Genomic DNA, 25037 nt, shown 5'->3' on the forward strand with positions numbered 1-25037 from the left:
TTCATCCAGATACTCACACTTCAACAGTCCATCAGGCAACTGAAGGGGCAGCTCAGCCATATACCCTCAGAGTGTTCAGCCAACTTTGATTTTTCTAGGAAAGGTTTATTGATGATCATGGATGGTGCCATTACTAATGGGAATGCCCAAAGGTCCTCTAATAACTTGACTGTGTCTGGGTTATTTCCTTGGACCCCAAAGTCGGGAAATGAAGATTTTAACTCAATCATGCAACAGATGGCTCAGGGCCGGCAAATTGAATATATAGATATAGAACAGCCCTCAACTGGAGGCCTTGGATTCAGTGTGGTGACCCTCAGAGGTCAAAATCTGGGAGAAGTTGACATCTTTGTGAAGGAAGTGAAGCCAGGGAGTATAGCTGGCAGGGATCAAAGGTTGAAGGAAAATGACCAAATATTGGCTATTAATCACATACATGCCACTGGGTCAGAACATTTCCCAACAGCAAGCAATTGCACTGTTACAACAAACCACTAGATCTTTGTGTCTGGTTGTGGCCAAGGAACCAGTCCATGCAAAAACCAGTACTTCTACCAGCCTAATCAATGCAACTCTGCCTGAAACAGTGAGTTGCAAATTTGGAAAAATACTTAATTGTCAATTATGCCTTTGATTTTAAGAAGTGTAAAGACATTTAGAAGGTGTCAGTTTACTTGTCATAGTTCAAGAAAGATGATTATATCTCCAAATGCAGCATTAACATGCTAAACAAGATATTTCACAGAGGATTTTTTGTTCTGTTTTGTTTTGTTTTTTCAATGTCCTATGATTCTCCTTGTTTAAGATTATTATTTAATATAGAGGGCAAATTGTAGAATTGGGTATAATTTGTTTGGTGATGGAAAGAGTTCCTTGGTGATATAGCCACTTAATTAAGCTGAGAATTTTTATTAGAGATTTACTGTTGAGTATCTTAAGTAACATCTGGTTATTTGTTTCAAAAGCATTATTTTTGTAAATTACATTGGGTGTTTATGAGTAGATTATGGATACTGCACAATTATAGAAGTTTTTCTTTTTTTCATGTAAGGATGTATACTGAACAATTTAAAAGAATAAAAGTTTATATCTCCCTTAGGAATCTTTAAACTTGCTTTATAACATTTCACAGATTTTGGCCTGCATCTTCAGAATGCAAGCTAATAACTCTTATTTTTTTATTAAAAAAAAAAAGAATCAAAGACACATGACATCAGCAAAAGTCATAGTAATCCTTCAATAATAAAAGTCAAAGACACAGAGATTTATTATTTACCAGATAAAAAATTCAAAATAGCTGTTTTGAAGAAATTCAATGAGCTACAAGAAAGCACAGAAAGGAAATTCAGTGAAATCAGAAAAACAATATATGAACAAAGTGAGAAATTTAACAAAGAGATAGAAAACACAAAATCAAACAGAAATTCTGAACCTGAAGAATTCAATGAATAAAAGGAAGAACGCAGTAGAAAGCATCAATAGCACTTAATATATTAAGCAAATACCAGATCTGAAGGGAGAAACAGGGACAATAAAATAATAGTAGGGGACTTCAAACCCCACTTTCAGCAATGGACAGATTGCTGAATCAACAGGGAAAAGTTGAACTTGAACCATACTTTAGACCAAATGGACCTAACAGACACTTATAGAGCATTCCATCCAACAGCAGCAGAACATACATTCTTCTCAAATGCACATGGAACATTCTCCAGGATAGATCATATGACAGGTCACCAAACAAGTCTTGGCAAATTTAAAAAGACTGAAATCATACCAAGTTTCTTTTCCAACCACAAGAGTGTGAAAAGAGAAATCAACGACATGAGGAAAGCTGGAAAAATTACAAACATTTGGGAGTTAAACAACACTCCCAAACAAACAATGAATGAGAAAAGAACTCAAAGGGGAAATTTTAAAGTATCTTGAAAAAATGAAAATGGAAACAACACACAAAAATCAATGGGATGCTGCAAAAGCTGTTCTTAGAGAGACATTTTAGTGATAAATGCCTGTATTAAGACAGAAGAAAGATCTCAAACAAACAACCTAACTTCACAGCTCAAGGAGCTAGAAAAAGAAAGACAAACTAAGCCCAAGCTTAGCAGAAAAAAAGGAAATAACAGATGAGAGCAGAAATAAATGAAATAGAGACTAGAAAAGCAATAGAAAAGATCAATGAAAATTATTTGACACCCATATATGATGAAAACTAACAATAAGATGGGTATAGAAGAAATTTAACTCAACATAATATAGGCCATATATGACAAACCCACAGCTAACATCATACTCAACAGTGAAAAACTGAAAGTTATCCCTCTAAGATTAGGAATAAGACAAGCATGTCCATTCTTACCACTTTTAATTAACATCATATTGGAAGCACTAGGTAGAGAAATTAGGCAAGAAAAAGAAATAAAAGTCATCCAAACTGATAAGGAAAGAAGTAAAACTGTCACTATTAGTGGATGAAATATTTTATATATAGAAAACCCTGAAGAATATACCAAAAAACTATTAGAAATAATAAATGCCTACAGTAAAGTTCAGGGTACAAAATCAATATACAAAAATCTGTTGTGTTTCTATACTTAACAATGAAGCAGAAAGAGAAAACAGTCCCATTTACAATTGCAACAAAAAGAATGAAATACCTAGGAAGAAATTTAACCAAGGAGGTAAAATACCTGTACATTGAAAACTGTGACACTGGGAATTCCCTGGTGGTCCAGTGGTTAGGACTCCACGCTCTCACTGCCGAGGGCCTGAGTTCAATCCCTGGTCAGGGAACTAAGATCCCACAGGTCGTGCTGCATGACCAAAAAAAAAAAGAAAAGAAAAGAAAAGAAAACTGTGACATTGTTGAAAGAAATTGAAGAAGACACAACGAAATGGAAATATATAGCATGCTCATGGAAAGAAAAAAGAACAAAGCTTTAGGCAACACATGACCTGATTTCAAATTATACTACAAAACTATAGTAATCAAAACAGCATAGTATTGGCAGAAGAACAGACCCACAGATCAATGGAACAGAATTGAGAACCCAGAAATAAATCCACAGGTATATGGATAATTAATTTACAATAAAGAAGCAAAGAATATACAGTGGAAAAGGATAGCCTCCTCAATAAATGGTGTTGGGAAAATTGGACAGCCACATGCAAAAGAATGAAACTAGACCTTATCTTACACCATACACAAAAATCAACTAAAAATTAATTAAAGACTTGAATGTAAGACTCAAAAACATAAAACCATAGAAGAAACATAGGCAGTATGTTCTTTGGCATCACTTTTAGCAATATCTTTCTGGATAGGTGTTCTCAAGCAAGGGAAACAAAAGCAAAACTAAACAATTGGGACTACATCAAACTAAAATGCTTCTGAACAGCACAGGAAACCATCAACAAAATTTAAAAAAAAAGAAAACCTACTGAATTGAAGACATTTGCAAATGATATATCTGATGCATGGTTAATATCCAAAAATATATAAAGAATTCATACAACTCAACAACAAAAAAACAAACAACCCAATTAAAAAATGGGCAGAGGAACTGAATAGACATTTTCCCCAAGAAGACATATAGATGACCAATAGGTACATGAAAAGATGTTCAACATCACTAATTATTAGGAAAATGCAAATCAAAACCACAGTGAGATATCACCTCACAATCACTAGGATGGCTATTACCAAAAAGGCAGAAATAACAAATGCTGGTAGGGATGTGGAGAAAAGGAAACGATCATACACTGTTGGTGAAAAGGTAAATTGATTTAATCTCTATGCATAACAGTATGGAGATTTCTCAAAAAATTAAGAATAGAACTACCATATGATACAGCTAATCCATTTCAGGATATTTATCCAAAGAATACTAAAACACTAATTCAAAAAGATATATGTACTCCTACGTTCATTGCAACATTATTTACAATAGCCAAGGTATGGAAACAACCTAACTGCCCAACGACAGATGAATGGTTAAAGATATGGTACACACACACACACACACACACACACACACACACACACACAAAATGGAATATTACTCAGCCATAAAAAAGATGAAACCTTGCCATTTGCGATGACATGGATGAACCTTGAGGGTATTAAACCAAGAGAAATAAGAAGAACAGAGAAAGACAGATACCATATGGTTTCATTCATATGTAGAATATAAAAATAAGTGAACAAACCAAACCAAACAAGACAAACACATGGATACACAGAACACAATAATAGTTACCAGAGGTAAAGGGGTGTGGTGGGAAGGGCAAAATGGGTAAAGTGAGTCAACTGTATGGTGATGGATGGAAACTAAACTTTTGGTGGTGAGCACACTGTTAGTATATACAGAAGTCAAAATATAATGTACATGTGAAACATATATAATGTTATAAACCAGTGTTACCTCAATTAAACTCTAATAAAAAAACTTTATTTGCAAACATTAAATTTGAATTGCATATAGATTTCTTATATCACAAGGTACTTTTCTTTTGATTTTTTTCAACAATTAAAAATGTAAAAATTTTAAAAATATTTTTAGTTTGCAGGCTACAAAAAAGCAGGTAGCAGGATAGATTTAATCCACTGACCTATATTTGCTGATTCCTGATGTAAAGGTTATAAATTGGGAGAAAGGTGCCGTATGAGCTTGAGTCAAGTAATAACACTCAAGAGTTTTGAGTACATACCAAAAAACTCTTAGAAATACATTTGGACTAAATTCATTAAGAACTCCTCTATATTCAATATAAAAATAGTCAAATGACAAAAGCAGAAAATTTACCAGAATGATCTACAAATGGCTCTAAAGCATTGAACAGATACTCAACCTCACTCAGAATAAAAGCAATGTAAATTTTAATCCAAAATGTAAATAAGTAAATAAATAGTTACCACTAAAGACCTTAATAAGATTATAAAACTTTCAAATTTCCAAAAGAAGAATGCACACCTATATAGTACACAAAGAAAATATAGAAGATATAGCAAAAGTTAAGTCTAACACACACACACACATACACACACACACACACACATAAGGAGATAAAATAATGGGTAATATGTTATACAACTAAAATAAATGGGATAAAATCACATTAGTTGAAGTTGATGCTTGTATAAAATAAAAATTGCTAATCATGAAATTCCTGTAAACAAAATGACTAAAGATATTGAAAATAAAATTATGGCCAAGAGCATATTTGAGATTTAAAATGAAAAAAATCAGATAAAGTGATTCAAAACAATGTGACTCACATATAACGTATATTGACAATTTTGCCCATAGTTTCTTCATATCAAGTTAAAAAATAAACAAATAAAATTCACAGATACAACTAAAGCCATTTTTCTCCTTTCTTCTCTCCCAGAAGTAACATCTAATCTGAGATTGGTACAGATAACTTACATGCATTCTTTTTATGCATTCACTATAAATATTTATTGATAAACAACACAGAGAATTGTTTTCTGTAATCTTTGACATTGCATCATGCTCAAAACCCAAGTCTCTTGGCCTCTAGCTTTAAGACTTTTTTTTTCCCACTTTAGATAAATTCTCTTATTTTTACCACCATCCCCAACACAGCAGCCACACAATATTAGCTGGAAATTCACCCCACCCTTTTATTATTTTCTGAAGACCTAGATTGTACTTTACATTTTTTGTTGCTAAGTTTGTATTGTGTATATGTACTTTATATTTGAATTTTACTTACAAAACCCTCCCAACAAATAATATGGAATGTAACCTAGTAGATGTTTTATGAACACAGACTGAATGACTGTATGAGTAACCTCATGAGAAGGTGATCATATCACTTTATAAAAGGACTTTGAGAATTTAACTTCTAGCAGCTGCCTTATCTTCCATTTACATGCTCTATATTTAACAACACAGAAACAATAGGAGAACTGTGTACTCTAAAAATAAATGCAATTCTTAGATTATAAAAGTTAGTTTTAACACTATTGATACACATTTTAGTGACTGAACTTCAGGCAAATGCTAAATTGGGATTCTGCTAGCTGACACACTTACTGACCATAGGTGTAAATACTTAAATGTCTCTAGGGAGATATTTGTGGTAAGTATTTCCTGTGCATAAAGGCAACTGACCTAATTTTGTTTGCAGTGGAAATTTCTGAACCTTAAACACAAAAAACTTCTGTGCAGTATCTTTTTCTCATCAAAATGTTGAAAATGTTCTGAATATTGGTATAATCCATTATGGAACAAGCTAGAGAAAGTACATTTACTCTTTGGAAGAGTTTGTATTTGGTCTGGTGTTAATCAGTAGGTTCAGTTGGTGTTCAGAAGTCTTTAATTTTTGCGGTATGATCTGCTCCCCACTGCAAATGTGAAGCATAGAATACATCTCACGTTCATTTATTCCTTCAATATATATCCATGTAATTATGTTACTGAGTCAAAGCTTGTACTGCTCGCTGCACAACAGGCCAGTAAGTCGAGAGATAAGGTGTTGGGGCAAGGAATAGTGACTTTATTTGGAAAACAAGCAGCCTGAGAAGATGGTGGACTAACGTCTCAAAGAACCATCTTCCCCGAATTGGATATCAGGCTTCTTTTATACAAAAAGGGGAGGGGGGGGGTAGCTGTTTGTTGCAGACTTGTTGGTGCTGGCCAGACCCCAGAGACAATGTGATAATCCTTTGTTTTTGCAGCTGTCCACATAGGTCTGGTCATGATGTTCCCATAAACCTCCAACAAGACAAATGTTATTTTCTGTTTTGTAACTTTTAATCTCTATACCAATGAAAAACGTTATGGCTCTAAAGCCTGGGAGGCAGAGCCTTGAGAAAGGGATATTCTGTATACTTCAGGCAACATTCTTTTTCAAAGGTGCAGAGCCAGCATGACTAAGCACAGGCAACAGGACATAATGGTTAGAGCTAAAGGAATAGATCCAATATGAAGTCAGGTTTATTGTTCTCTGTTAAAATTATTCTCTGGCATAAGAAAACGGTCATGATTCAAGGGAAAATTTCCCTTTAATAGCAAAACAGACATAAGTTGATATTACCACATTGCAAATGAATTACAAATATGTTTTGTGTGCCAGATCTGCAGGAACACAGAAGAAGGGATAAAATGTATTTGATTTTACAATGAAGTACCGAGACTTAAACCAAAAATTGATACTTAAGCAGTACAGCTAGATGCTAATGAGTGAGTGGGTCATGCAAAGTGATAATCTATAGCTACATGATGAATTCTTCAGTGGTTAGAATTTATTTATCTTCTCTGAAACCACATCTAATTTTCTAATATTTAAAAATTTTCTTAGAAGTCATTAAATATTGTTTAATTGTTTAAATTTAGCAGGAATCATTTTGTTTATGATTCCATATCTGAATAAGCTAGTTCATGGTGCACACAGGGTAATGTGTCAATCTAGGGCATAAGTGTGGTGACCCTGCTGTACACTGTAATCCTTAGAGGCTTTTACTCTATCTCCCATCTCCATTGTCCCATTGCATTCCTCCAACAATTGACCATTTCCTATCCTCTGGTAGGGGAGAGGGAAGAGATCCTATTGAAAACACTGCCCTTACATCTCGAATATTTTTAGACAATATACCCTCCCTTCCCTTACTTATCATTACTGAACGCTAGTTTTCCATCAGCTATGAAAGTTTTCTTTTGTATTTTTTTCTTTTTTCTACTGTGGTAAAAGCACATAACGTAAAATTTACCTTCTTAATAATTTTTAAGCATACAGTTAAACAGTATTAATTATATTCATATTGTTGTAAGACAGAGCTCCAGAATTTTTTCATCTTGCAAATCTGAAACTCTATACCCATTAAGTAACTCCCTTTTCTCCCTCCCTCCAGCCAGTAGTCTACTTTCTGTTTCTGTGACTTTTATTACTTTAGATATCTCTTATAAGTGGAATAATATACTGTCTTTTTATAACTGACTTATTTCACATAACATAGTAGCCTCAAGATTCATTAATATTGCAATATGTGACAGAATTTCCTTCTGCTTTAAGGATGAATAATATTCCATTGCATGTATATACCACATTTTCTTTAACCATTTATCTGTTGATAGACATTTGGATTGCTTCAACTCTTGGCTATTGTGAATAGTGTTGTTATGAACATGGGTATATTTCTTTGAGACCCTGTTTTCAATTCTTTTGAATATATTCCTAGAAGTTGGATTACTGGATCATTTAATAGTTCTATTTTTAAACTTTGATAAACTATGTTTAAAAATACCATACCACTACCATAGTGGTTGCACCATTTTGCAATCCAACCAACAAGGCACAAGGGTTCCAATTTCTCCACATCTTGCAACACTTGTTACTTCCTCTATGTTTTTTTAATATTAATCATCTTAACATGTGTGAGCTGATATCACATTGTGGTTTGATTTGCATTTCTCAGATGGTTAGTGATGATGATCATCTTTTCATATGTTTGTTGACCATTTGGATGTCAATTTGGAGAAATATCTATTCAAATCCTTTGCTCATTTTTTAATCAGGCTCTTTGATTTTTGTTGATGAGTCATTGTTCTTTATATATGCTGGATATTAACCCCTTATCATATAATTTGCAAATATTTTCTCCCATTTTGTAGGTTACCTTTTTACTCTGTTGATTGTGTTCTTTGATGTACAAATTTTTTTAAGTTTGATGCTTTCCCATTCGTCTATTTTTGCTTTTGTTTTCTGTGTTTCTGGTATTATATAAAAGAAATTATTGCCAAGTCATGAAGCTTTTCCTATATGTTTTCTTCTAGGAGTTTTGTAGTTATAGGTATTACGTTCTTATAGGTCTTTAATCCATTTTGAGTTAATTGTTGTATATAGTGTAAGATAAGGGTCAACTTCATTATTTGGCATGTAAACATCTAGTTTTCCCAACATCCTTTGTTGAAGAGATGGTCTTTTGCCCATTGAGTTGTCTTGGCACTGCTGTTGAAGATCCTACGGCCATATACCTGGAGGTTTATTTCTGGGCTCTTTATTCTATTTCATTGGTTTATTTGTCTGTTTTTATGCCACTATTACACTGTTTTGGTTACTGTCACTTTGTAATATGTTTTGAAATCAGGAAGTTGAGTCCTCCAACTTTGTTCTTCTTTTACAGAATTGTTTATTCGAGGTTCCCTAGAGATTCCATGTGACTTTTAGAATGACGTTTTTTCTATTTCTGAAAAAAAATGCCATTGGGATTTTGATAGGGATTGTGTTGAACATCACTGTGGACAGTATACACATTTTTTTTTTAATTGAGGTATAGCTGACATAAAATTTTATATGTTTCAGGTGTACAACACAGTGATTCACAATTTTTAAAGGTTATACTCCATTTATAGTTATAAAATACTGGCTATATTCCCTGTGTTGTACAATATATCATTGTAGCTTGTTTATTTTTTACATAGTAGTTTGTACCTCTTAATCCCCTACCCCTACCTTGCCCCTCTTGCCTTCCCTCTCCCTACTGGTAACCACTAGTTTGTTCTCTATGAGTCTGTTTCTTTTTTGTTGTATTCACTAGTTCATTGTATTTTCTAGATTCCACTTATAAGTGATATCATACAGTATTTGTCTTTCTCTGACTTATTTCACTCAGCATAATACCTTCCAAGTCCATTCATGTTGTTGCAAATGGCAAAATTTCATTCTTTTTATGTCTGAGTAGTATTCCATTGTATATATACACCACATCTTCTTTATCCATTCATCTGCTGATGGACACTTAGGTTAATTCCATATCTTGGCAACTGTAATTAATGATGCTATAAACACTGGGGTGCATGTATCTTTTCAAATTAGTGTTTTCATTTTTTTTTAATATATATACCCAGGAGTGGAATTGCTGGGTCATACGGTAGTTCTAGTATGCACATGTTAACAATATTAAGTCTTCCAATCCATGAACATGGGATGCCTCTTCATTTATCTATGTCTTCTTTAATTTCTTTCAGCAATATTTTGTAGTTTTCTGTGTACAAGTCTTTAACCTCCTTAATTAGGTTTCTTCTAAGTATTTTATTCTTTTTGATACTATTGCAAATGAGTTAATTTCATTTCCTTTCCAGATCATTAATTAGTGTATAAAAATGCAACTGATTTCTGTGTATTGACTTTTTATTCTGAAACTTAGCCAAATTCATTTATTAGTCTAACAGTTTTTTGCATGTGTGGAGTCTTGACAGTTTTCTACATATAAGATTATGTCCTCTCTGAACAGAGATAATTTTACTTCTCTTTTTTTTTTCAACTTAGATGTCTATTTCTTTTTCTTGTCTAACTGGTTTGACTAAGACTTCCAATACTATGCTGAATAGAAGTGGTGAGAGCAGGTGTCCTTGTCTTGTTCTTGACCTTAGAGGAAAAGCTTTCCATTTTTTACCATTGATTGTGCTGTTAACTGTGGGCTTTTCATAAGTGGCCTTTATTATGTTGAGGTAGTTTCCTTCTATTCTTAGTTTGTTGAGTGTTTTTATCATGAAAGGGTGTGGAATTTTGTCAAATGGTTTTTCTCCATCAGTTAAGATAATCTTGTGGTTTTTGTCTTTCATTCTGTTAATGTGGTGTATTACGTTGGTGATTTTCCTATGCTAAGCAGTCATCTATTCCAGAAATAAATCCACTTTGTCATCATGTATAAGCTTTCTAATGTGCCTTTGAATTCAGTTTGTTAGTATTTTGCTGAAAATTTTTGTTTTAATATTCATCAGGAATATTAGTCTATAGTCTTCTTTTCTTGTAGTGTCTTTACCTGTCTTTGGTATCAGGGTAATGCTGGTCTCAGAGAGCTTAGAAGTGTTCCATCCTCTTCAGATTTTTGGAAGATTTTCAGAAGAATTAGTGTTAATTTTTATTTAAATATTAAGTAGAATTCTCCAATGAATTCGTCTGGTCCTGGGCTTTTCTTTGTTAGGAGGTTTTTTAATACTATTTAAATCTTACCCATCGTTGAATTGTTCAGATTTTCTGCTTCTTCATGATTCAGTCTTAGTACATTTCTAGGGATTTATCCATTTCCTCTAGGTTAGCCAACTTGTTGTTATACAATTATTCATAGTATTCTTTTCATTAAGTTGTCTCTCTATGTTCTCATCAATTACTTTAAATTCTTTGTCAGGCAGCTCATAGATCTGACTTTTTTTTTTTTTTTTAAATCAGTTTCAGTTTTTGGAGTTTTTGTTTGTTCCTTTGATTGGGCCATGTTTCTGTGTGGTGAGTGTGTGTGTGTGTGTGTGTGTGTGTGTGTATTTTTTACTTTTTCTGGGATTTGGCACTCCTAGGCTTTGTATAGAGCCTTTGTGAAGAGTAAGACCTTTCACCAGTTAGCCCAGCTGGAGGTTCCTGAACTTCTCAAAACCTTTTCTCACCTCTTGCTTTCCCCATGTCTGCCTGCAGAACTGCAGCTCTGCATCTCCTTGCCTCAGCTTTCACTAGCTTCCAAACTTCTTCGGGTCCCATAAGCACTCTGTGTCAGGCAAGACAGAAACCAGTCCCTTGAGTAGCCACCAGACAATCCAGGATGCTGGATATACAGTCCACTCTTGTTTTTATCTCAAAGGAGGATCCCTGCTATACAAGGTTTCTTCTTGGTGTCTCCACACCAAATGCTGGGATTCCTACCCCTTTTGTTGGAATCTCTTCTTGGTTTTGCAAAGGCCTGGGTGTTGTAGTTTTTCAACTGGTCTCTAGAGCTCTCACAAAGGTATTCTGTCCACATATTGTTGTTAACTCAGCGTCTCTGTGGGATAGAGAGGGCATAGCTTCCTAGTCTGCCATCTTGCTAAAGTCACCATTTTCTAAGTCTAGAGTGGATTATCTTGTTTTACTATCACTAATTGTTGCCTTTTGTATTTTCACCACCTTGCACAAATTATTCTCTTATCACTCCTTTCTCCATGTCGTAGCCATAATCTAGCCTCTATTGTACTTATTCACATTCAAAATTAACTTTGTTTTTATTTTACTCTATTTTCCTACCCACTCAAACTCCCACTATTAACTCAGCAAATCTCAATGTCAAGATAGATGACATAGTCAAAATCAAAAATCTATCAAAAATCTATGTTTATTGGGGCTTCCCTGGTGGTGCAGTGGTTAAGAATCCACCTGCCAATGCAGGGGACACAGGTTCAAGCCCTGGTCCAGGAGGACCCCACATGCCATGGAGCAACTAAGCCCGTGTGCCACAAGTACTGAGTCTGTGCTCTAGAGCCTGCGAGCTACAACTACTGAGCCCATGCTCCACAACTACTGAAGCCCACATGTCTAGAGCCCGTGCTCCACCACAAGAGAAGCCACCGCAATGAGATGCCTGTGTACCGCAACGAAGAGTAGCCCCCATTCGCCACAACTAGAGAAAGCCCACGCAGCAACGAAGACCCAATGCAGCCAAAAATAAATAAATAAAATAAAATTTAAAAGTAATCTATCTTTATTGCTCCTTGAGCTATTCAATATTATAGCTACTATTGCCACATTCTAAATCTCAGTTGCTTATAATCATTTACCCTCTGAAAAGTTTAATAACATATATATCCCATGCATGTGTGTATGTGTGTGTGTATAATCTGTATCTATCTCTCTGTCTATTATCTATCTATAATAGTGACAGTAAATTTCTGAATTCTGATATGTTGTGTTTAGAAAGTGTTATGTAGGGAATTAGATGATCAATGAATGCATTAACATAATGAGAAAAATTCTCCAGGTGTGAATTCTCATGAAGGATTTATTTTATATGTATACAATAATGATTTCATAGTAAGGATCTTTTGTGATAGAAGATCATTGTGAAGACAGTTGTAACAAAGCAAAAGATCCATCAATATATTTCATACTACATACAGACAAGTGAAGGCTCTTCTTTGGTTTATATTTCTAGCCAGTTTATACTTTTAGAGCTCACATAATTTTGCAAGCTTCTGGTTGAAGGGAACACTTTTTCCTCAATCAATTTTTCCTAACATGGCCATTGTGGATTCCTAGTGGTCACAGTCATGCTTCATAACTTGAAATTAAACTTCATTGCACTAAGAACATTATTTTAAGCGAACAGTAGTCTTGATCTTTAGCTCTTTGCTTTCTCTGTTGTATTATTCAGCAGCCTTTTCCACATTTACAACTCCATTTTCCACATTTTGCCTCTTTTGGGGAGAGCACAAATATTTCAGGAAGACTTTAGAGCTTTTGAAAGGCATCCTGCAGTTTTTTTGCATTAGTGTTTACTTTTTACAGCATTACATTTAATATTGTTTATCTTGATTCCTGACTTTTTTGGAGGGAAATGAGAGTGCTTCATTTCCCTCACGCTGGTCCTGGCACTGAGAAAAGTACTCAAAGAGGATGGTTACAAAGACAACAAACAAACCTTCCCAGAATTCTGTCAAACAGGCCAATTAATTAAACAAAGTAGATATTACAATCTAAGTATACTGGACAGCCAGTATGTGGATTTTCTCACTAATTTATAGAGAAAACCCACCGCTAGAAGTGTGGGTAGGTAAGAAAGACAATAAAGCTTTTCAAGGCTGAGCACTTCCTTTTGCTTCTCTTGCCTCATAGAACTGTAGTTTTTTCTTTTACACAAGTTTAGTGCCACATTCTTCTCTTTGCAATGGACAGACAGGTGATATATGCTGATTTAAATGTATCCAGGAATGCTGGCCTTGAAAGCTCATCACCTCCATCTCTTCCTCAGAGTAAGTGGCTTTGATTTTCCTTTTGGCATTTGTATATCTTCCATAGTTAGATTTTTCTCTTAAATTTGTAGCTTTAAATCATGGCTTTGAAGATGAGCAGCAGCCATATTAATGTTAAATAGATACAGCATGGCCTGTCTGTAGGTAATCACAAATGTGGAAAAAAACACATACCTTATAGATTTCTTTTTTATCAAGATACTTTTGTGAAAAATGAATATAGTTCCTATTACTGAGCCTTGGCTAAAGGATCCTGAAGAAATATTTTACATGTATGAACAAGGGAATATTTTGATTTTTTTATTTGTTTTTTTTTTGCCACACCATGAGGGATGCAGGATCTTTGCTCCCTGACTGGGGATCGAATCCGTGCCCCCTGCAATGGAAGCACAGAATCTTAACCACTGGACCACCAGAGAAGTCCCTTTTTTGTTGTTTTTGGTTTTGTTTTTTTTTAACAAATGAATATTTTTAGAGATTTTTTACTACCTTGCTGTAATAGTAACCTACCTTATTTCAAATCCCTCTGTAAAATACTGTGATTAAGTTCCAATGCATTTGCATCCGTGGCATTCCTGTCAGAATACAAAGTGTAGGCTCAACGATTAACATCCTTCACCCTTCAAAGGGAAGGGGAAAAAATGTTCTGAAAGAAAATTATATTCAAGATCAAAAACTTGAATATAATAACAATCTGATGATTTTTAAATTGAAAAGTATAACAGTTTAGAAGGATTTAAGCCACAAGGCACAGGAGAATATCACTGATGCACTTATTTCATATTTGTTGAAGTTGGCAATTTTCTGTATGTCAGAGGAGTTAGTATTCTGAGTGAAAGAGATGGGGAATTCTAATGTGAGGTCATAGGTGATGGATTCCATGGCCTGGGGATAGATGAAGAGAAACTACAAATTAAGCAGAAAAAAAATGTATAAAATCATCAGGACATAGTATTACATTCTGAAGTCAAACCAAACTTACTAAACATCAATAATATTGCAATTTTTATCCAACCTGATATTCATTCCATAGTGTGCTTGGCAAGTGGGTTGTATCTTTTTAGGATGGTTTGGTATAATTTGAAAGTATTAAGTTATCAATGTTCTAAATTGGAGATTGAAAAGTCTTAGGGTTATCAAATACTTTCATGGTACCCTTCATTTGGGGGTTACGGGAAATTGGAGAATTTTGATAACTACAGTGAGAATTTGTCAAGCCACGGTTATTTTTTGATGGGAAAGAGAAAGACTTTCTGTTCCCTATTCAGATCTAGCAAAAGTGGAGAGAAAGGAGGATGGTGTTGGAAGATATTGGAGAATGAAAATAGAGAAAGACAGCGAGATTTTCCTCAAAAGCTACTATCTGTGATCCCAAATCAATGAGGCCAGAAAATTTGTCTATTCTAAGTGTAGTCATTATTCCACAAAATATCATTCTAAAAGTAAATCAGAGAAAACATAGAATAAAGTCAGAACAAAATGTGTGACTACAAAACGCTTGTCAACTGAAAAAAATGCCTAACTTAAAAGTTGAGAATTATGTATTTGGCAGCTTTACAGAGGACTATAGCTGAGAAGGCAGTCTCTCTGATAGCTCTGAGGAAATGTCCCCAAGAGGTAAGGGAGGAGCAGGGATATACAGGAGCTTTTACTTAAAAAAAAAAAAAAAATGTAGTCAAACATCAAAAGTTTACGGCTAATCACAAAAACAGACACCTCAAGTTAATGATTTTAGTGCTTTTCTATATGTGGGAAGATGCAAAAGTCTGGGCTTATTGAAATAATTCCTTTGACATGCATCTTAACTATCTAGGGCCAGTATCCTGTTTTTCTCCATCCTGAATTCCCCTCAAGTTTTACTATCCGGGGCAGCTGCACTGGCTGGTGGCTTTATGGTCGCAACATCCTTTGTTTACTGAAATGGCAGGTGACATTCTTTCTCCACACATTGATCTGGTATTACAATTACTGTGAAACTACCACTAAGCTCTTTGGCTAAACAGTTTAGCCAAAATGGTAACTGTAGAATAGTGATTATATCAAAAGCAGTCAGGAAAACCAGAGAGAGATGTGAGTTGTGACGAATCTGGTTTATGGCCCAGGATTTGGTCTCTTAGAAAAGTAGATAGGTGTTGGCAAAAATGCCTCTAGAGTTTATTTATTCATCCAAAAATAAGCACCTGTGTCAGGCATGCCCTAGGTGCTGAGAATACAACAGTGAACAAAACAGTGAAAAAATATTTTCCTTTATTGCATTTATATTATACTACTAGGAAGACTTACAAATAAATGAATAAGAATATATATGTATACATATATGTGTTAGAGAATATTAAGTGCAATAGAGAAAATATTTTTTAAAAAATGGAATAGAGAGTTAGCTTTTGGAGAGGGTATGATATCAAATGGAATAATCATAGAAGCCTGCCTGACAAGATGACATTTGAGTCAAGACCTGAAGGAACTGAGGGACAAAGGTATGCTTCCTGGGAGAAAAGCCTTTTAGAAGACGGACCAGTGCAGGTGCAAGATCCGTGGGATGAGAACATGCCTGTCATCTTGTAAGGAGCTCATAGGTTCGTGTGAAATGACAGAGCATGTCTGTATGGAAAACAGCAGGAGATGAAGTTAGAGACATAAAGGGAACCAGAATGAATAGGGATTTGTAGGCTGTTCTACAGACGTACAGACTTAGATCTGCTTGAGAGAAAGCCATGGAAAGGTTTAGAGAAATGAAGTGAGATGATTTGGCATACTGTTTATATCCAAACAAAAAACTAGCCTTATGTGGGTATTTCCAGATGACTAAAGTTTACCTGGCCTCTTCAATTTGTTATTGTGACTCTATTGGTACAATAACTCTATTGTTGTTATTAGTTCTAATATAGTGCAGCAGAAAAACAACACAGAACCCTCCACTCAGTTCTTTAAATTTTAGATGCATGGTTATTATGTATCAGACACCATGTCTAGAAGAACTATTTCATATAACCCTTTCCAAAACCTCATGAAGTAGTATTATTCTACATCTCACAGGTGAGGAAATTTGTAGTTTATGAAGGTTACGTTGCCCGAAGTAACATGCTCTAATACAAATCTGCTAGATTTGAGAGCCTCTGCTCTTAACCACTGCTATCCTTCGGTAATAAATGTTAAAATAGTGACTATATGCAGCTTTCTCCATTTTTCAAAATTTCAAGGGAGGAAAGGCTGAGGAAGAAAAAATGGTAGAATAGTATATACAACTGTGAGGAAACGTCACATAGGACTAGTCTTAGGTTCACTAAGTTTAGTTGCTCTGTGTCACACGAGCTCACATTAGAAGTTCTAGGTCAATATTCTTCAGTCTGGTTCTCCCATTTTCAGATGTACACCCAGGACCTTGGAGCTCCTCTGTCTACTCATCTCTCTCCCCTCCAGATGATAATCCAGGTGTCACTACCTGAAATCTAATCTATTATCTGTTTCCTCCCATAATCTTTTATCACATTTAGTTATCTTAAATTCCATCTCCCCAGAGACATTTTAGAAAGAGCTAACTCTTTTATGAATGTCCGAGTCCTAATGAAGAGACCATGAGTAGTTGTCTGAAAACTGGGTCGCACAACTTAATCTCCATGGAGAGTGTAAAAAACTAAAGTAGAAGTGGATTTGTGGGTCACTCTGGAACATTTAATGAGAATAAAGACAACATTTTAACATATCTGATACTAACGTTTTTAACAAGTGACTCAAAGCATGTATTCCTTTATATTGAGGAATATTAGAAAAAATATAAAAAGGAATAGATAACATAAATAAATGATAGATATAGTTAAATTAGTAAACCTTTACTTGTAAAGGCCCTTGGCTCTAATAATACAATTTAGAAAATAATTTATAATTGTAATATATATAACATATTATAAACCAAATGGGAATAAAAGGGGTCTTATAATTAAGTCAGGTATAGAAGTTGTCTAAGCACAATTTCAAGTAGAATAACCGAAGTACAAATTACCAGAATAATTCCTGTCAGAGCTGATATAATTTTGGAAGCTGTTGCTCAGTGTTTCCCAAGAATTTTTTACATTAATAAGTTCCTCTTTGATTATTTTTCCCTATGAAATCCATTGATAAGGTTATGATTAATTTATGATCCCACTTTAATTAATATAATCACAACTTTTGATGAACATGAGCTATACAGTACATTGTTATTGACATAATACAGAGAAAAGCAAAGGTATTTGACATTTTTTAGACTATGCAATGTTGTAGACACAGGTTCATGTTATATTCATTGAAATACTGAAAATAACATGCAAGCTCATAAAATACTCTTCCTTGAATTCCATCCATTTGGTCCAAATTGGAGATGATTGTTCCAGACAATAGCAAAGCTGAGGACTCCACGTCTAAGAATAGAATTGTCTTATATCACCAGCACCTAACATGTTGTTTGGCATAAAACAGAGCCTCAACAAATATATCTTGAATGAATGAAGGCCTTCCTTTTCGGACAAAATTCTTGGACTTACTTCCTACAGTAGGGTATATGTTTCATTTTTGTATAGCATTTGGCATGTTTCAAAACACCGTCACATCTATCTCGTTTGATTCTTATACCAATCCTTCGTACACAAGACAGGCATAAATATTTCTATTTTATCTATAAGCAAACTCTCAGTTGGATCTGAGATTCCACCTTGTGGAACCCTACTTTAAGATGACTGATAAATGTCCTTCCCTGCCCCTACCCCCAACCTGAATCTAGCTCTTTCTTATGTGATCCAAACAACCTCTGCTTTTTGTATTAAATGAACTCAACTGAGTTAACCAAGTATATTTTCTTAATGTCGCAGATGTTTGTCAGGGTCCACCTTGGCATAAATTTGCTCTGAAACTTGGTTGTGCTGGGATTATTCTTCTTGCCTTGACTGTGATTGGGTTGAGTGTTTCAGGTAAGTGATGCAAGATCATTTATTTCTTGTTCTACTTATTCTACTTTACCATAAATATTAAAGTATGTTAACATTGGGCCACCCCAAATTTAGTGGAAGACCCATGAAACAAAAACACTTACAAAACAGTGCTCCAACAGTGCTCAGCCTGTACCTACTAAGCAAACTTCATCCTTTGTCGTATTTCCCTTCCTAACTGTTCCGATAGGCTTCACGGGGGATTTCACATGTGCTCCAAGAACTTTTAAAAAAATCACAATTATGATAAAAGCATGACAATAACAAAGAAAATAAAAATCTCCAATTATTTACAGTTCCTTAAGTGCCTACTAAATTCCAGATTGTCCTAGGCAATCTCTCCCATGGGGTAGGCACAATTATGCTTATTCTGAAGATGGAACATGAGGCAAGGAGTGTAAACAATTTAAGAGTTTAAGTAACACCTGGGAGCTTACTTATATAGTAGAAGCTGGTAACTCAATGTCTGTGTGTGTTCACTTGCTATGTGTGTGTTTGTTTATGTTGTCTTCTAAGTAGACCCTTTGTTACTACAAGCTATTGCTCTTATCTTCTGTTCATTTCAAGCTTGTTTAGATAAAAATTTTCTGAAGTGATAAATATATCCATTTCACTGCACCATTCAGCATTAATCTTCTTAATGATTTCTCCTGATTTATTAGCGATATTCTTGAGACAAAACTCATCAACAGAAAAAAGCAGCATGGATGCTCAAGAGAACAGGAAGGAAACAACAGGTATATTTTGTGGCTTGACTTTCCTAAGAATAATGGCTAAAATTTGATAGGTATCATGCATTATCTTAATTAAGGCTCATAACAACCCATACGTTAAGATAGTATTATTACTCTGATTTTATGTTTGACAAAACTGAGGCATGGAAAGGTTAAGCAACTCATCCAGGGTCATACAGGTACTAAGTGGTGACACTGGGACTTGTACTTCGGTGGTCTAACTTCAGAGCCTACGATCTTAACCACCAGATAATACTGCCTTATGAGAGACTGCTGCTAGGATATTCAATAATTAATAGCCAAAAACCAAGCTATAAAGTAAAATATGCATTTAAGTGGGATATTTGATGATTTTAATGAATATGTCGAGCAGCTAACTCTGGTCCGAAGTTAATTAATGGAACACAACATAAAATGAATTATTTAATAGTTATTGTATTAAACATTAAGACACTGATCTTGTTCATGTACTTACTAAGTAGTGTGTGTTAATAAAGACACTATTGTTGAGTGACTGTAGCAGAATGTGATCATTTATTATATACATTAGTACATAACAGAAATTTTAAGAAACTATGAAAATCCTTCTGGAAAATGCTATCCAATAGATCCCATTAATAGGCAAATATATAATTCAGCAATTAGAAATTTTCTTATAATTTTTCTCCATGGTATTTGCCATTAACTTACGGAAATGAATTGTTATTTGCTTTTCATTTTACATGTTGTTTAAAGTGGACATTTTTTTAGATAAGTTTGATATTGTCGTCATGGAGCGGAAAGAGCACTTGTAATGAATTTAAGGAATCTCAGAAAGAGTTTTGACTCTACCAGCATCTGCTTTGTGTGGACTTGAACAAGTTATTCTGTCTGTCAGTGTTTTAACTTGTCACTAATTTTCAAATCTTAGTACCAGAATGAACAGTAGGTCTCAAAACCCTCAAAGTTATATTAAATTCATGAATTGTTCTCACTGTGATGATCAAAGACTTCCCTGAATTTATAATGACTTGTGCATGTGTGATTAGTGTCAGTGGGGTGGGGGGCAGGTTAGAAACATAACATTTATTCTTCTTCCTCTTTCTTACTTTAGAGAGACCAGTTCTGTTAAAGTGCCCAACAAATTGGCAACTAATCCGAGATAAATGCTTGTTTTTTTCTGACACTTACAAACCTTGGAATGACAGTCTAGCCCACTGTTTCACAAAAGAATCCCATCTGCTGCTTATTCAAGATCAGGAAGAATTGGTAAATAATTAAGTAAAATACTTTAATACGGCTTAGCCCTTGCTTCTAACCATATCAAGATCTTCGTGCTTTAGCCTGGAGGGTTCTATGCAGATGGAAGTATTAATTTTGACTTCAAGAAGCTCACAATCTGAGACCCTAAATGGACATGTAAGCAAAATAAATATAATTTAATGAATACAACAATAGAAATACAAATATTTGGATATATATAAATATACAGACAGAAATATCACAAACAAGGAATAATTAACTCCGATGGGGAGTTAGGAAAGGCTTCAGAGAGGAGGTGATACTTGAACTGGGTTTCAGAGGATGAGTAGAAGAATGCAAACCAGTAATAGATAAACAGATTCAATATTCAGTCATTTCTTCTGTTTCATTTATAGAGACTCATACAAAACCAGATAGACAAAGGAGGAATTCCATTTTGGATTGGATTAAATTTTACATTATCAGAAAAGAACTGGAAGTGGATAAATGGATCCTTTTTAAATACTAATATGTGAGTATTGGATAAACTAATTTGAATATTCAATTTACATCAGGTTTACATGGCAAGATGGTAACATTGTTATTGAGGATTGAGATTTATCATTTTAATTTAGTTTAGAAATGTTCAGGAGGATCAGAATAGTCTGAGAAGAAGAATGATTCTGAAGTTGGTTGAAAATTTCCACATATGAAAAGACATCAACCCTTTGCAACAATATATATTTTTACCTGCAATGGAGTTTTAGGAGACAAGGAATAGACTAACTCCTTTGGGCGGGGGCACACGAAACAGTTTTTAAAATAACAACATTTAAAAATCAAGAAATTTCTAGCTGGAAGCTATCGGCACGAAGAATTGTTTAAGTAGTGTTTTTCAAACTGTGGGGCCACATACCTTAGTGGGTCACAACCAGCATTGGCACGATGAATACAAGAAGAAAAAATATAGTCAATATCAGCGTATGGTATCCAGACATTTGAGAGAAATTACTCACATTGTAACAAGTATTGTAGCCTATTTTAACCAGCGGTGTAAAAGGAGGGTTGTTTGAAGAGATGTAGTCAATCTGCATAAGCCACCAAAGAGCTATTTGCCGTTTTTTTGGTTGTCTCATAGTTTCTTGTGTAAGATGGTCAAGTTAACCATCGGTGTTATAGGAGGATTGATGTTACACAGTTAAATTATAAGTTTTTAATGGACTTCATTGTTGTTTGTACAACGAAGGGCAGGACATTTTTTCCCCTAGAAAGTGAAAGGGTGCAGACATTCAACCAAGTTTCTGAAAAGAACTTTTGATGAGTTTTTCAGAACAGATGATATTGTGTTACATTTTTTGAGTCTGTGAATGCTTTATTCACATTTGTATAAATTACAGTTAAAATGGATTTTTTTATCATTCAAAAAACAAGAGGTTAAAATTCAAGACACAGGAGCATGTTCAAGTTTATCTAAAATATAGTAATAATTTATTGTGTGGAAAATTATTAGACCTTAAAAGAAATGTTGGTTTAATTAGCACATTTTGACATTGTTTGACACATGTTCTAAAATATTTTTTTAGATGCCGTACTTTAAAATGAAGATTATTTTAAAAATAAAGTGTTCTGGACTAGAATAAACGTATGAAAAGGCAAACATATTTTGGTAAATAAAACTACACTCTGATTTTTTTGTTTTTCTAGGGATTTTTTCTATATTTTATTTACACATAAGTGCAACTCTGATATTAACTTATTTTTTTTTTTTGTACATAGTAAAGGTTAATTTTGGTTTGTGTGTGTGTGCTTCTTATTGGGCCATTATGTTTATTCTATTAAGGTTTATAATAAAACTGGAAAACTCTGAGTCTATGAGCAAAAATATAGGCAAAGATGATGGATTAAATTCGATTGAACACTCTACTTTATTCTGAGGATAAAAATGATGATTTGATTAAGATAGTGATCAGGTAAACCTGGAAGGTATCATATTATAGTAGAAAGAGCATCAGTTAGACTCTGCTTTTATTTTAGTTCTCTACCTTGGTTTTCAGGTAAAGAAAAACATAAAGGGTGTTAATAATTTTTTTCACAGGACTGTTTTGGGGATTAAATGAGATAATGTTAGACAACTAGGCAGAGATCTGGTCAAAGAAGGCCTGGGAAGTCACCAAGGGCCTTTTGGAAGGGGACTTGGCCAGATGAGCGGTAAAAAAGTTATCTTGAAAATCGAAGAAAGGACCAGAAGGGTGGAAGAGATAAAATACAGGGGACCTTTGCAATAGCTTGGTCAAGAGAAATTCTGATTTGACTCGGGTGTCAGGCACTAGGAGAGAATCAGGTTGGCTTCTCAGGGCCGAGGGGCTCCAAGAAGAAATGGAACAAAGGAACAAAGAAAAACTGTGATGGAGCCCTGCCCACTGCTACCACTTCACTTTCTATTTGAGACAAATAGGTGAATGTCTTGCACACACCCTATCCTGGCACCCCAGCTCTATCTTGCCATCCCACTGTTTAACTGCTACTCATGCCCCACCTGCAATGAGCCACAAGACTCCTGCTTCTTTGGAACTAATAGTACATATATTGTAGCAGACACTCACCAACCTGTTTGGAATGGGAAAAAAGGGAACCTCCTACTACATACAACACGTACTGAGCCTCCTTTTCCGGTTATTGATATATTCAAATTCTGTAGACCCTGAGTATCTACGTACTTACTACATTTACTGAACACATTCTTTGTTTAAGCATGATCACACTTTCATATACATGATCTCAATGCCTCCCCAAATATATATACCCTATATATTTAAGAAAATCGAGGCTCAGTGAAGGTAGGAAACTTTTCATATGACATGTTAATAGGAGGTTCAATTCCCAGTTTCCAAAGCTTCTTTGTATGTATCATTATGACATTTCTTTTTAGAACAATTCTTTTCCAGTGAAGATAAGCTTGCAAGTTCCAGAGGTTTATATTAGCTTTCTATTAAAATTTATATCATTATATTTGTGACTGGGTACTTATTCCATGCTTAATAACCAGCATCTTGTTGTTTCCTGAAACTTACAGAACATACTGGCTGGTTGAGGAGAATTATGTGAGAAAATCACAAACACTAAAGAAAGGCTTTTCTTCTGCTCCACAGATTACAAATTACTGGTGATGCTGAAGAAAACAGTTGTGTTTACCTCTCAATGACACAAATTTTTTCCGAGAACTGTGCTACAGAAAATAAATGGATCTGTCAAAAAGAACTAAAACCTGTCAAAAATAAAGTATGTTCTGCCACTTGACTATACATCCCCTCTCCATTTCTTTTTTAATCTTTATTTATTTATTTATTAGGTGGAACTCTCAGTTGTGGCATGCATGTGGGATCTAGTTCCCTGACCAGGGATCAAACCTGCATTGGGAGTGAGGATTCTTAACCACTGCACCACCAGGGAGGTCCCCCCTCTCCATTTCTTTAATTTCCATTTCAGGTCTCTCTCATTTTAACTGTATATACTCTTAGCATGGCCTAATGTGCATTTTGTGGTACAAAATGGAACAAACACTGAGAATTCTAACTGTTGTGAGTCTTACAGACATTCAAGTTTAATCTCCTCATTCAATAAATGAGAAAACAGATACATAAAGAAAACACCTCATTTTAAGAGACAGTGATTCTCTATGGAACAAAGCCCAGACCAGCTAAGGGAAATGGTTTCTAATCCTGTAGACTTCATCCATTCCCTCTATGCCTTCGCTCACCTCCAGAAAAATTTTAGTAAATGATTTCTGAAGTCCTCTGCTTCTCCCACAGCCTATGCTTTTTTTTTTTTTTTTTCAATACCATCACACAATTGGGTTGTGGCAGAACATTGATTAAAATCCATTCTCTTGACTCATATCAGAGACCTATTACTAAAGGAGTTTGGGAAGGGACCTTAACTCTTTCCATTTTAATTTCCTCATTGCTTTTTTATTTTCCTTCTATGTTTCCTTCTTTCTATGGCTCACGCTGTAGGAAATATGTAATCAAATTTTCCATTTTCTAATGGAAAAGGTGATTTTTTTTCAACTCTGCAGTTGGGGAAGCTGAAGTTATAGAAGAGATGTGTTTATTCTGATAGATCTCTTGAGTGTTCACTTTTTTAAAACACATGCCAAATTTTCTTTGGAAATCAAATAAATGATAATATTGAATTTATCCTACAAGGAGACTCATAATAAAATTCCTGAAAAATAGACATCTACTTACTCTGATAATTCAATACCAACTTGAATTATATAAATTATATATTTATATAATTATATAATTGTATAGTAATTATATAATTATATAAATTCAAGTAATACTATAATGACCAAAATAAAATTTTAATTCCTGTTTTCC

General features: G+C 34.5%; 1 protein-coding gene across 1 annotated transcript; it reads left to right on the forward strand.

The window, feature by feature from the left end:
- Positions 1–13654: 13654 nt before the first annotated feature.
- On the forward strand, positions 13655–23952 carry KLRB1 (killer cell lectin like receptor B1). Its single transcript, XM_061205588.1, has 6 exons — positions 13655–13739; positions 18584–18682; positions 19363–19437; positions 20528–20682; positions 21072–21187; positions 23805–23952. Exons 1-6 carry the CDS (start codon positions 13655–13657, stop codon positions 23950–23952), a joined length of 678 nt encoding a protein of 225 aa, XP_061061571.1.
- The last annotated feature ends 1085 nt before the right edge of the window (positions 23953–25037 follow it).

The sequence above is a fragment of the Eubalaena glacialis genome, chromosome 11 (genome assembly GCF_028564815.1).
Source record: "Eubalaena glacialis isolate mEubGla1 chromosome 11, mEubGla1.1.hap2.+ XY, whole genome shotgun sequence".
Classification (NCBI taxonomy): Eukaryota; Metazoa; Chordata; class Mammalia; order Artiodactyla; family Balaenidae; genus Eubalaena; species Eubalaena glacialis.